We start from the raw sequence: 13112 nt of genomic DNA, 5'->3' as shown, positions 1-13112 counted from the left end.
GGGTTGGCCAAAAAGTTCGTTCGTCTTCTTCCGCAACATCTTACCCGAACGAACTTTTTGGCCAACCCCGATAGATATATACAGATGTAGTGGGTCACAATGGAAAATATATTTTTTAATGTGGGGTCGCAGCCAAAATCGATTGAAAGCCATTCATCTAGTCCAATATCCTCATTTCATGATTTTATTTTTAAGCTTAACTTTCCATTGCATAAGTAGAATCTGAATAAATTCTCCTTTTTATTTTTTATTTATTTATTTTTCTCTTTTTACGTGCATTTATTATATGAATTAACTACATGAACTAAGAGTCCCATTTGCAATGCAAATATAACATTCATACAAAAAAGGACAAAATCACATGAAACCTTTCTTGATTTAAGGTACTTAAAAAAAAATAAGGCTGTCAAATAAATTCTCCTTTTTAAATTTAAGCTATTGAAGATAAAGCTACAGTTCCCTTGGATCAGCCCTCCCCATCCTCAAAAGTAATTCCTATTAACAGTTTGGTGGGTATCTTTCCAGACCTTTTCCTATGATTTTACTTATACATACACGCACCTATTAAAAAGGACATAGTATTATTTAATATGTTTACGTACATATTTTTTAGCTAAGTCAATCAGGTTCCAAACAGAAAACAAACAGCATACTTAGAATATTCTGAAAAGGGTTAATAAAGAGCCTACTTATAAAGGTGTAGGCGTGGGATGAAGCTGTGGAGGCAGGCACGGGCTGGATGATGAAGGGTCTTTGGCCAGGTTAAGGAGTTTGGATTTTACCTTCAAGGCAACGAGAATCGATTCATGAGTCTTAAGTGGCGGAGGTAGTGAGATCTGATTTAGGGTTTTAAGAGTTTACTTGGCTGCTTTGTGGAGACTGGGTTGGAGGGGAGCAAGAGTGAAAGCAGCAAGAGATGAGGCTGGAGGCTGGAGCAGTCGTTCAGGTGAGAGAGGATGGGGCTTGGACCAGAGCTGGAGCAGTGGAGATGGAGAGAAGTGGACCCTTGCGGCGTCTATTCTGGAGATAGACTTAATGGCATTGGGAAATGGACGGGATGGTGACAAGTCAAGCCAAGGGAAGTGAGAAAATGATGTAGTCTCAGAGGGATGAGAAAGATAATGCTGATATCAAAGGACAGAAGCAGCCAAGCCAGGAGGACAAGCAGATCTGGGAGAGAGAGCATTAGGCTGAGTGAATAGAGCTGGAGGTGGTTGTGATAGAGCCTCCGTGAAGCTGTCCTTCAGAACCTCGTCATGTGGGACAGAGGCTGCTTCCTGGTGACAGTGTCTGGGCCATTTCTGCCACCTTCGTACCTCAAGCCCAACCAGCCTGGCAGCTTGCATGGTCTAGAGGGAGAGCCTGAGTGGGGACTGGGGGCAGGGGGAGGAGAATGGAATCTGACATAAAATACTGAATTTTCAAATACATTGTTGCTTTTTCCCCCTCTGTGCTAGTTTTTTCCTTGTTGTCTATCCATTCTGTGTGTAATAGTTTGCATCTACTAACCCCAAACTCCAAGTCTATCCCTCCCCCACCTCCCCTCCCCCTTGGAAACCACAAGTTTGATCTCTATGTCTGTGAGTCTGTTTCTGCTTTGTAGATAGGTTCATTTGTGTCATATTTTAGATTCCACAGATAAGTGGTATCATATGGTATTTGTCTTTCTCTGCCTGACTTACTTCACTTAGTAGGACAATCTCTAGTTGCATGCATGTTGCTGCAAATGGCATTATTTCATTCTTTTTTATGGCTGAGTAGTATTCCTTTGTATATATATACCACATCTTATTTATGCATTCATCTGTCAATGAACATTTAGGTTGTTTCCATGTCTTGGCTACTGTGAATAGCGTTGCTATGAACATAGGGATGCATGTATCTTTTTGAATTACAGTTTTGTCCGGATATATGCCCAGGAGTGGGATTGCTGTATCATATGGTTAATTCCATAAAATACATTTTTAATGATACGCAATACCAGACATTTGAAATACCAGCCATATTTGAACTCATCTGCAGATAGTGTTAGAACTAGAACTTAAGAATCGGAAGTGTCAGAGGTGAAGTTCCTTGGGAATCAGACTCTGAGACGGAGATGAGAGTGCAGAAGGTTTATCAGGAAGTGCTCTTAGAATGGACATCACTGAAAGGGAAAAGAAGGAAGCAGGATAAAACAGAGGGCAATGTTGAGCTGTGATGTAGTCTCAGTGGAGGCCTCAGCTGACCCTACAAGAAGCTCTAAAGCTAACCTCCAGAGTTGTCCCAAGTTGGGGGGTGAGGGCAAAGAAGAGGGGCCTTTACGTCTCCGGGGCAGTCAGTCATTGGAAGTGGGCTTCCCTGGAAATAAAGCAGGACTTTAAGGGTAAGTGATTTACACATAGGATCCAGGTTTCCTGACGGCTGTAGTTATCATGACTTCTACTACCCCATGCTGTTCTGGCTTAAAAAACATTAGAGGTATATTTGAAATGAGTTATCTGGGTGGTGATGGATGGTTGGAGAATTCTTTAATTAAAATAAAAATAACAAAAAAAAAAAAACCCTTGGTTTTCTTTCAAGGGTTTATAAAAAAACAGAATTTGTTTCTGAGTTGAATAATTTAGAGCAGCTTGCTCCAATTACTTGATTATTAGTTAAGTTTAAAATCTTGGTTAATGTTGGGATCAATGTTAAAAACAGAACCTAAGAGACCCCCCAGTCCCTCCCCTAGCAGCAAGTGCTGACTTCTGAGGCCCATTTATATCCCTGCAGGGATCCTGGGTTCCTAAATATCACGTGAGAGGGATCAAGAATTGATTCTCTACAATAACTGTCAGGTCCCAAAATTCTGGTTGAAAAAGCAAAGAGAACTGGGAGCCTATTGGGGCACAGCTGCCCTGTGGTAATTTTCACTGAGAAAGAGCTCCCCTGACAGCTGCTGTCATTCATTTGCCTTACCATGGATCCAGCATAAAGGGTGTGGAGGGAAAAGTTTAGTAAGTCTGATTCTCCTGCAACATAATTAGGGCAATCCCCCAAAAAAGATTGGACTCCTTAGGAAATTATAGTAATTAACACTTGCTTACTAAATAATTACACCAATTACCAAATATCAGCCTGACAGGGTGGAAAATGGCTTCATGAACCTGAATTCTTTTCCCAGTTCTATACCACTAAGTGCTCTCTAGCAGCTAAGCTCTATACCACCGCATCTCAGGGACTCAATGGTAAATGCAAGAGTTGAACTAAAGAAATGATCCATTTCTGCTTTAACATGTTCTGCTTTGTCTGAAACCAAAACTTACTTGTGCACCTCCCAGAGAAACCCAATCTCCTCCCTTGCCATTGATAGTATATGGTAAAATCTGGCCATTGGATGAATCTAGAGACTGTCATACAGAGTGAAGTAAGTGAGAAAGAGAAAAACAAATATCGTATATTAACGCATATATGTGGAACCTAGAAAAATGGTACAGATGAACTGGTTTGCAGGGCAGAAATTGAGACGCAGATACAGAGAACAAACGTATGGACACCTAGGGGGGAAAGCAGCGGCGGGTGGGGGTGGTGGTGTGATGAATTGGGAGATTGGGATTGACATATAGACAGTAATATGTATAAAATAGATAACTAATAAGAACCTGCTGTATAAAAAAATAAATAAAATTCCAAAAAAAAACAAAAACAAAATGTGGCCATCATTCATTAAGCAAGCTCTCTGGACTGTACTAAGTTCATTACAAACATTCTATTATTGAATCTTCTGTATCATTCTGTGTTCTTAGTTGCAAACAACAGAATCCACTCTAGCTAGTTTAATTAGAGAAGCAGCTCACAGACTTTCTGGGAGGGCCAGAGATCAAGCTCAGAGGCTGTGCTAACAGAAACAATGCCCAATACCTGGCCGGGGACCTGTTCTAGCAAGGCTGTGAGCGCTGTCACTCCTGGTCGCAGACAGGAAGCTCATGTTGACGATGCTGAGATTGGAGACCAAAGCACTGCAGCTTTAGCACTCCAGCCATGTCTGACACCTCGGGCAACACCCTTATTAAAAGACTCTGGATTCTGCAGAGTCCCTGCCTCCTCACAGGGCCCACTTCCAAATCAAAGTCACACGTGGGGGCTTCTGATTGGCAGAGCCTAGAGCACATGCCAGCGCCCCTGCTACAAGGGGAGCTGGGAAGGTGAACTCTGAATTCCCCCTCAGGAAGGGGGAACCGTAATGTGAAAATATCTTCACATATAGGAAGTGTTCCAAGGATGCTGGGTGGCTACAAGCATGACAAATAAAATGGTCCACATTTTACAGATAGAAAAAGTGAAGGTTAAACTCAGAAGGGCTGTAACTTAGCCAGTTATACTGTTAGTAAGTAATTTAATGAGATTTAAGCCCCTGTCTATTGAAATGCAGAGACCATGCTCTTCAGCACTCTGCTACACTGGGTATTTTGTGGTAATTAAGCTTTCCTAGTAAGAAGCAAAAGAAAATACTTCTAATTGCCAAATGAAAGTTTGTTTCTCAACTTTTTCTCTTTTACCATCACCCCTCTCCACTCCCTTCTTCACCAAATAAAAAGATGTGTTCCTATATTCTATTTGCGCAGTCAGTATCAGCACTCTTGCTTGCAAACAAAAGAAACAAAGAATGGTTAGTTCAAGCAGAAAAGGAATTTGTTGAAAGTATTTTAAGCCCCTCAAGAATTACAAAATGCTTAGGGAACCACACTCAAATGTGCAGGTGACTGAAGCCACGGCCAAGGCCATGCCACAGGTACAGCCCGGTTAGGACACTGCCACCAGCACCACTGCCAATGGACATAGCTCATGGCCACTGCTGTAATCAATACTGGCAGCATAAACTCAACTGTTCTTGTCTTTTTGCATCACTTGATTTTGATTCACAACCAAGCATTGATCAGTCAAGTTTGGGACAAGGAGAGCAAGTATTTGGGTTTTAGTAGAGGGAGGCTGGGCCCTACCTCTACCAGTACTCTTGCAGGAGAGTCCCCAATCCAGGAAGGTGGTTCAGATGCTGTCATTGTCAGCAAAGAATCAGAACTGAGGCAAATCAATCCTGATGTTCTGATCTCACAGACTCGGCTCTGCCTGGGTGTAGATACCTGTCATAGTTACACAAGTCACTTGCTCATTGACCTATTCCCCAGTCTGTGAGCAATGAAAACATGGATGTGAGGGCTTGCTCACGCTTGGGAGATGTGCACAGGCTGCCGCGCTTAAAGGTGAAAAGTGGTCGGCCTCCTCCATGAAGGAGATGGGGAAGGTCTAGTGCTTGGATCAGAAGGATAAAGAAGGAAGGTGTAGCAAGACCTGGGTGCAAGCCAAGAGGAAGAGGAGGAGGGCAGAGAACTCCATCAAGCACAACTCAAGGCCTTTGATCACCACATGCTTACACGGCCATCACGTAGGGCCCAAGGGTAACCTTGAGGCTCTGAAGCACCGCCAGAGGTCATGTGTCCTTAAAGCAGGGGAATGTCAGGAGACAGCTCAGTCTCTAATTAGCCATACATCATTAATAACTAATACTAAGAATAACTAACACTCAACATGTGTCAGACACTCTACTAAGTGCTTTATAAAGATTATCCCATTTCGTGCTCACAAGATCCCTTTAAGGTAAGTCATATTATTATAACTATCTTAAAAATTAGCCAAAACTCAGAAGTTTCTAGACAGAACAGCTAGCAGGACAGAATCTGAGACTCCACAGATATTTGATGTCACAAAGCAGAAGAAACCATGGAGCCATGGCTAAATGGGACGAGTTTGAACTAATCTGTGCCATCTGCCAAAATGATTTAAAGTAAGTGGTCATTATCAACTCTGACCATGACTCTGTCCCACCCGTCTTGTGCTCTGGGCCAAAAGAAGTCCAAATCCAATATATGAGTGTCTTGTATGCTGGGTGGTAAGCTGGAAGCAATACCTCCTCATGGAGCTGAAGAGGTTGCAATGAAGGCAGGGTAACTGAAGAACCAAGAATCTTCTTTCCTCCCAAAAGCAATCACTGACCTGTCACTCCAACTAAGCCTGGTCGAGCGAAGAAGGCTGTGCCCCGGTTATGCCAAATCCTCCAGGAGATCCAAGGAGTCCAGCACGGATACTTCAAATTTAAATAACAGAGAGAGAAAGATATTCAGATGTTCCAAATTCAACATCACTGCAGAGCATAATAATAATAACATCTGAATGAAATAATGTCATTTGCAGCCACATGGATGGACCTAGAGATTATCATACTAAGTGAAATAAGTCAGAGAGAGAAAGACAAATATCATATGATATCACTTATATGTAGGATTTAAAATATGACAGAAATGAACTTGTCTACAAAACAGAAACAGACACACAGACAGAGAGAACAGACTTGTGGTTGCCAAGGGGGAGGGGGGGGTGGGAGAAGGATGATGGATTGGGAGTTTGGGATTAGTAGATGCAAACTATTACATATAGGATGGATAAACAACAAGGTCCTACTTCATAGCACAGGGAACTATACTCAATATCCTGTGATAAACCATAATGGAAAAGAATATGAAAAGGAATGTATATATAACTGAATCACTTTGCCGTACAGTAGAGATTAACACAACATTGTAAATCAACTATACATCAATAGGGGAGTCCCCTGGTGGTCCTGTGGTTGAGACTCTGTGCTTCCAAATGCAAGGGGCACGGGTTCAATCCCCGGTCAGGGAACTAAGATCCCACACGCCACACGGTGCAGCCAAAAAAAAAAACAAACCAAAAAAAACCAAACTATACATCAATAAATTTTAAAATAATAATAATAAAATACTAATATCTACCAAAAAATAATAATAATAACCTTTGGCTTATGGAACCTCTGCTCAGCCAACTCAAGTACTCTGTTCTTTGTCTCTGTGGATGGGAATCTGTGCCTTAATTTCTTCCTTTTCTCACAGTCTTTCCAATCTCCATGTTTATGACCTAATTTTTTGGTGGTAGATTACTAACTTGTCTTTTTTCCTCAACTATATATCCTTAAAGTTTTACATCAGTCAGAGAAAGTATATTGCCCACCTTAGGCGCTACGTAAATATTTGTTTTATAAATTGAAAAAAAAAACTGAGAAAACTGAGGCTCAGAGATGTTGTTTAACTTGCTCATGGTCACACAGTAAGTGGCAGAATAGGGATTTGAACCTTAGCAGTATGATTTCAGGGACCTGGATCAGAACTTTTCCCTTTTCTTTAGGGATCAGCCACAGGAGGCCCAGTTTAGAGGCCGCTGCCATGCTCCACACAGCCACTTAGTTTGCACCTCCCCACCCCCGCACTGAGTATTAAAAGGTAGTGTACAAGACAGGCACAATGTCTGGTAGAGGTAGCAGCTCAGAACCAAATTTCATATGTGCTGCTAGGCTGTTTCACTGCATGGCTTGCCTCCTCCTGCAGGTGTTGACATCAGCGGGCCCTGCTCTGCTAGACAAATTATTTACTCTCACTATCCATCTGTTGCTTCTCTATAAAACAAGAGGGTAGGACTAGACGGTCTATCTCAGAGGTCCTTTCAATTCTAAAATGTTATGAATCTAGAGTTTTCCAGATGCTGGGCCATCCTCTTGGGTCTTGGAGCCAGAGGTTCTGGCAAGGTGACCTACACAATCCTCAAGTTGCGTAGTCCCAAAAGGCCATGACCATGACCTTGTTCTCTCTGTGTCCAGCCACTGACGCCCACAGAGCACACCCCTTCAAATCCAAGCCAATATTAAAGCACAAGGACAAAACGTTGAGTTCTGTTAAATAAACAGATTTCTACTTCTTCGAGGATTAAGTAAAAAAACCCTAAAAAGGTTAGGGGAGAACCACATTCCAAAGCATACAAGGAAGGATTAATCTAGGTAAGCTTAGGTCACCTTTCGCTGATGTGAGTTTTCTGACTTAGGGAGAAGCAAAGATGCTGAAAGATGGGAAGGTCTTCAGAGTGGTTCAAGAGAACTGCTGGGACCCAGAAGTTCGCCTTAGAGAAATGGACCAAACAGGTACTTCCAATGAGAAACACTACCAATGTTTGCATCTGATGTAAGAGGCATGTCTACCGCTAAAGTCTGTTGACCACGCTACGTGATTTATGTGATGGCAACTTCTGATCTCCTTTTCTCCTCCAGGCCAGGCTGTTCCAGCTTCACTGGGTGAGGGATGGCACCTTCCACAATTATGTTTTTAGAGTGTGGATTTAAAATTTTTTGAAATTAGGTATACCCTGTTTTAAAGTAGAATGCTGTATTATCCAAAAGATAAAAGTGGTATTTTATTATTTAAAAAAATTTTAAGTTCAAATGCATAGTATTTACTTATTATAGAGCCAATTAAAACAGTAAAAATAAGAGTTCACAGATTAAGGATGCCAAGTGCCTGGTTAGTCAGATTCAGGATCCGATTTCTTTCTGTAGTTTCTTTTGGTGCACAGTACACAGAATGTCCCCACTGACACGTAAGGGGTGGAAACGGGAGCAGCTTACAAAAAAGTTAATCATGTAATCTCAGAATACTCTACCATGAAACCAATCCAGAAATTTGAAAGGGGAGAATTAGGATATTTTTGTTTCCAAGCTGAGTCACTAACAATTTCTAAGAACTGCTTGCATTCCTCATCCCATATTTTAAAATCAAACAAATCCCCATAATTTAAAAGAATTATGAAAGCCTATCTAACATATGGTATGATGGGTAGGGGATAAGATAAAATAAAATAAAATAAAACATAATAAAATAGTAAAATAAAAATGTGGCATGACAGCCGCATTGTGCTTTCTCTTGTTACTACCTGGTTGACCGTGCCACCAAGGAGAGCATGCTCCAACAAGAGAACCCAGCCTTCGGGACACGCGTGGGCTCTGCCCAGAGACTGTGATGGGGAGCTCCCCACGACAACACTGTCAGGCCTAAATTTTGACATCAGTGGTCTAGATTTAATCCAGAAAACAAACAATTCATACACACAAATAAAAGAGCCCTTTAGAACTACCACCTTCCTAACCAAGGACAAATGTATAAGAAGTTCAAAGATACACACAGAGATGGCAGGAGACATTTTATTCCAAGGTCTGCATAAAACAAGTTAATAGATATCAGCCCCAAATAAGGAGGTGGTCTCTGGCATGTTAGAATTTGGTATAGCTACTTTAGGCTAGATATTGCTGTCTAGATTTTTTTAAATAATTAAAAGTACATCTAAATTGCATTCAAATTGAACTTTGTGGAAAGCCTGAAGCACTTCTGTAGACCATTCCATAGAACATAGTATATATGCCCCTGTACTAGAATGGGGGTGGTAGGGGCACTGAGAGAGAACAGCTTCTCAGACTGACAGCAAAGACCAAGGTCTTACTCTAAATGTGAAGCACAAGCAGCTCCCACCTCTCAAGGAGAAAACTAGTGGAAAGGAGACTCAGATGACTGGTGTCAGAACCATTGCTCACGAATGCAGTTTAGGTGAAGAGTGTCTCCTTTGGTTTTTGCTGTGTGTTTCATTCCACAGCTATCCTTAAGAGGACAGTCAAGTCTAACCCTTGCTGAGCATTTTTCTTTGTGCCAGGTACCTCAGCACCTGACGTGTATTAACTCAATTCCTATAACAACCATTGTAGGTGGCACCTATTATTATGCCCATTTTACAGATGAAGAAACTGAGGAACAGAGGTTAAGCAATTTGTCCAAGATCGCACAACTTGTAGGGGGCAAAGCCGAGATTTGAATCCAGGCAGTCTGGACCCAAGTGCTTAACAAGTGTATCCTACTTGTTTCTTGCCTCTGCCAAGGTAAGAAAATGATGAAGGCACAGCACAGAAGGTTCCAGCAAGCCATGCCATCTTCACAGGGAGAAAAATATAATTGCAGTCCCTGGTTTACTTCATCACATCTCTATGTGGCAGGCATTGTTGTACCTAGTGCCACCTGAGGGGTATTAGGAGGTGAAGTGATTTGCTTGGGATCACACAGCAGTAAATGGCAGAGCTAGAATTGTACCTAGGACTGTCTTTCTCATTCCATCACTTTTCCCAAGGGAGCTTTTCCCAAGCCTCCCTCAGGATGAGGATTGCCTGGGGTGTTTATTAAAACTTTTTTTCAGGGTCCATCCACTGAGTCACAGTTCCCAAAGGAGGGCCTAGGAACTTGTTTTTACAATGTTCTCTTCCCTCCACCCCCCCGGCCTCTGCCCATTTCACTCAGCAGGTGAGTCTGGGGAACACCGTGCTATTGCCAAACTGTTAAACATCACTTTAAAAAAAATCAGCTCTAATTGGGTTAGACTTGTTTTTTTCCCCTCTTGATTCCCAGAAACCAAAGAACATGTATCCAAATCAACCAACACATAAATAATGCAATTTACTATGTTAATATAAAATATGGTGACAAGTGATGGCCACTGGGGTATCAGAAGGTGCAAGGCTGGACAGCTGCCTCGTCCCACCACTTGCAGGCCATGTGATCTAATCTATAAAATTAAATACAGTAATGTAAGCAAAAGCATTTGTGTAAATGTAAAGATTTTACAATTGAACAGCATTTCTCTGTTGTATACTAATCACTGAATACAAATCATATCTGTGACAATGTTTAACAATGCTCTCTAATCAAACGCTGTAGTGTCTAGTCCTCACTAAACAATGATTTATTTATTCATATATTGGGTATGTTAAGGATAGAACATGGACAGTCAGGTTCATGTGGTGTTGAAATTCAAGTAGGGCACGGCACAGGATAAACCACCACAGTCATGACAGACTGTAATAAGTTATCAGAAAAGGAAAGGAACAGAACAATGGGATAGAGAGTGGATGGAGTTGGGGAAGGCCTCTCTGAGGATCTGACATTTGAACGGAGACCTTAGGGTACAAAGGAGCTCGTCCTGTGATGAGCCATAAGGAGGGCATTCCAGGCAGATGGAACAGCAGTGCAAGGGTCCTGGGGCAGGAAAGCACCCCCAAAGAACAGGCAGGAGGCCTACGAAGTTCAACATGAGCCCCCAGGAGAGACGGAGCCTTATAGACCATGTTCCAAGTTTGGATTTTACTCTGAATGTGATGAAAAGTGCTTGGAAGTTTTGAGCAAGGGAGTGACTTGATCTAAGTTTTAACCCTTACCCTGGCTTCCAAGTGTAGAACAAACTGTAAGAGGACAAGAGTGGTAGTCGGAGACCAGCTCAGAAGCTTCTGCAGTGGTCCACGTAGGAGATACTGGTGGCTTGGACCAGGCAGTGGCAGGGGATGGGGAGAGGTGAGCACATGAAAGGAACTGGAGTAGAGCTAACAGGACTCGCTGTTGGGTTGGACGTGGGCATGAGGGAGAGAGGAGCCATCATTGCTCTGGCAGCATCTCTCCTGATAACCCAGCTCCAGGAGTGTGAAGATAAGAGATTCTAGGCATCTTGGATGCTGGATTCTGGAACCACACTCAGGGTCTCATTCTGGGCATTCCAGACAGTGGGACTCTACCCATGCTCACTTAGGAGATGAATTAAAGGGGCGTGGAAGGTGCCTGAGAAATACACTCTGTCACGCATGACCTAAGATGAAAAGCCTTTAAAAAACTGATTGGGAAATGTCTTGCTTAAATAAAACTTCACAGGAAGGAGGGTTGGAAAAAACCTTTGAAAAACTGTTTTTTAGTTCTTCTTGAATGATCTCACTCTGTCCAGCCTTTACTCCTCTCCTTAGAACTGACGCTGAGGGATGAGGGAAGCCTGGGACAGAGACCCTGCGAGAAGGGAGGCAGGGAGGAGCAGCGAGGGAGGGGAGAGAGGAAGGAAGGTGGGACGGAGACTTGCTGGGCTCCTCGGCCCTGGGAAATGTAGGAGTGCCCGGGCCATTCTTCTCATTAGCTTTGCCTTTGTGTCTGTGTCTAGGAGTGACCGTGCAAGCCCTTTCCACGGTTCCCGTCATGTTTAGCTACTGGGTGAGTGTGCAACCTCAATCCATCTCCTTGGTGGGCGAAGGCTCACTCACGTCCAGCTCCCTAGCAAGTAGACAGATGCCTCAAGTCTCGAACATTGCCCACCCAACTCCCCACCCCTTTAGAGATCAGCAGGGCCCCTCAGTTTCTCACACCGCACCGTCCCCTCCCAGGCCTGTCTTCCTAGTCATGTCCTTGCTCTAGACCTGCATGGTCCAGTATGGTAGCCAATGGCTGCAGGTTGCTATGTGACTCGAATTGCATTTCCACTGGACAGCACAGTTCTAGACCCAACCTTAATCTCCATCAGAATTGACCTGTCTGCTGACTCATTCTTGCCGTGCCTGGCTCAGTAATTGACAAGCCAGCTTATTCAAAAGTGATAATGATTTTGAGGTGGTGGAAGTGATGATAATGGCCTAATATGTTGCCTCTCCCATGGAAATATACAATTCAAAACAGGATTCCTAGAGTTGGATGCCTTTCCCCAAGTGATTAAGTCTTGAGTGCTAAAAGTTTCAGGCATGATGGCAAGCCTGTGGAAGCACATTTTTGTACATAGTTGGGGGTGCACTAAGTACCCTCTCAACCAAATAAACATTCACACGTGTTGTTGTGATTTAATGAGCAACGGAAATACCACCTGCTCACACTTACTTCCTCCACCTGTGCTCATAATTCTAGTATTAGTGATTCAATCCTTATCTGTTCCTATCATGAGATTCACTACTTAAAATAAAAATCCCCTAAGACCTCGAGATACCTGAATTTACCAGACTGGGTGCTATTCTGACTGGGCAACTGGGATTGCAGGCGAATACCAAATTCTTAGCAGTGGGGTGGGATGATGTTGAAAGACAGCAGTGGCGGAGAGGTTCCTCTTGAGTGTCACTGCCAACAGGAAGGACAGGGAGAAGGACAGACAGGGACAGGAGAGGTCCATAAGCAGCCCGGCATCCTCCGAGGAGGCGTGACAAGGAGGTGTCCTGAAATCCGGCACTCACCAGGCCCAGCTCCTGGGGTTGGGAGGGGGGATGCCTAGGTGTGCAGCCCTGCAGACTCCTGTCTGCAGTTGGTGGGGTGGCCCACCCTCATTCCACGTCTAGTGTAGGATTCCAGGCCCTTCTGATTACAGCCTCAGTTTTTCCAATTAATCAGCAATATGCTAGCAGTTTTCTTTGCCTTGGCAATGAC

General features: G+C 43.2%; 1 protein-coding gene and 1 long non-coding RNA gene across 6 annotated transcripts in view; one reads left to right on the top strand and one right to left on the bottom strand.

Moving 5' to 3' along the window:
- LOC132368868 (uncharacterized) overlaps window positions 1-13112 on the bottom strand; it is a 124665-nt gene that overhangs the window by 51821 nt on the left and 59732 nt on the right. Inside the window, exon 3 of the long non-coding RNA XR_009504169.1 lies at window positions 6013-6103. This is a non-coding gene — a long non-coding RNA (uncharacterized LOC132368868). The remainder of the gene's footprint in view (window positions 1-6012; window positions 6104-13112) is intronic.
- Window positions 1-13112, top strand: part of ACMSD (aminocarboxymuconate semialdehyde decarboxylase) — a 98250-nt gene that overhangs the window by 26477 nt on the left and 58661 nt on the right. For 4 of the 5 annotated variants that reach the window (XM_059927618.1, XM_059927619.1, XM_059927617.1 and 1 more), the window contains exons 3-4: window positions 7909-8005; window positions 11872-11921. In XM_059927618.1, the coding sequence (XP_059783601.1) occupies window positions 7909-8005; window positions 11872-11921 (147 nt within the window). Of the gene's footprint in view, window positions 1-7908; window positions 8006-11871; window positions 11922-13112 lie in introns of those variants that run through there. The other variant, XM_059927620.1, reaches the window with a different exon arrangement.

The sequence above is a fragment of the Balaenoptera ricei genome, chromosome 7 (genome assembly GCF_028023285.1).
Source record: "Balaenoptera ricei isolate mBalRic1 chromosome 7, mBalRic1.hap2, whole genome shotgun sequence".
In the NCBI taxonomy this organism is placed as follows: domain Eukaryota; kingdom Metazoa; phylum Chordata; class Mammalia; order Artiodactyla; family Balaenopteridae; genus Balaenoptera; species Balaenoptera ricei.
The sequence above is the reverse complement of the archived record's forward strand: the minus strand, read 5'-3'. Positions and strand labels throughout refer to the sequence as shown.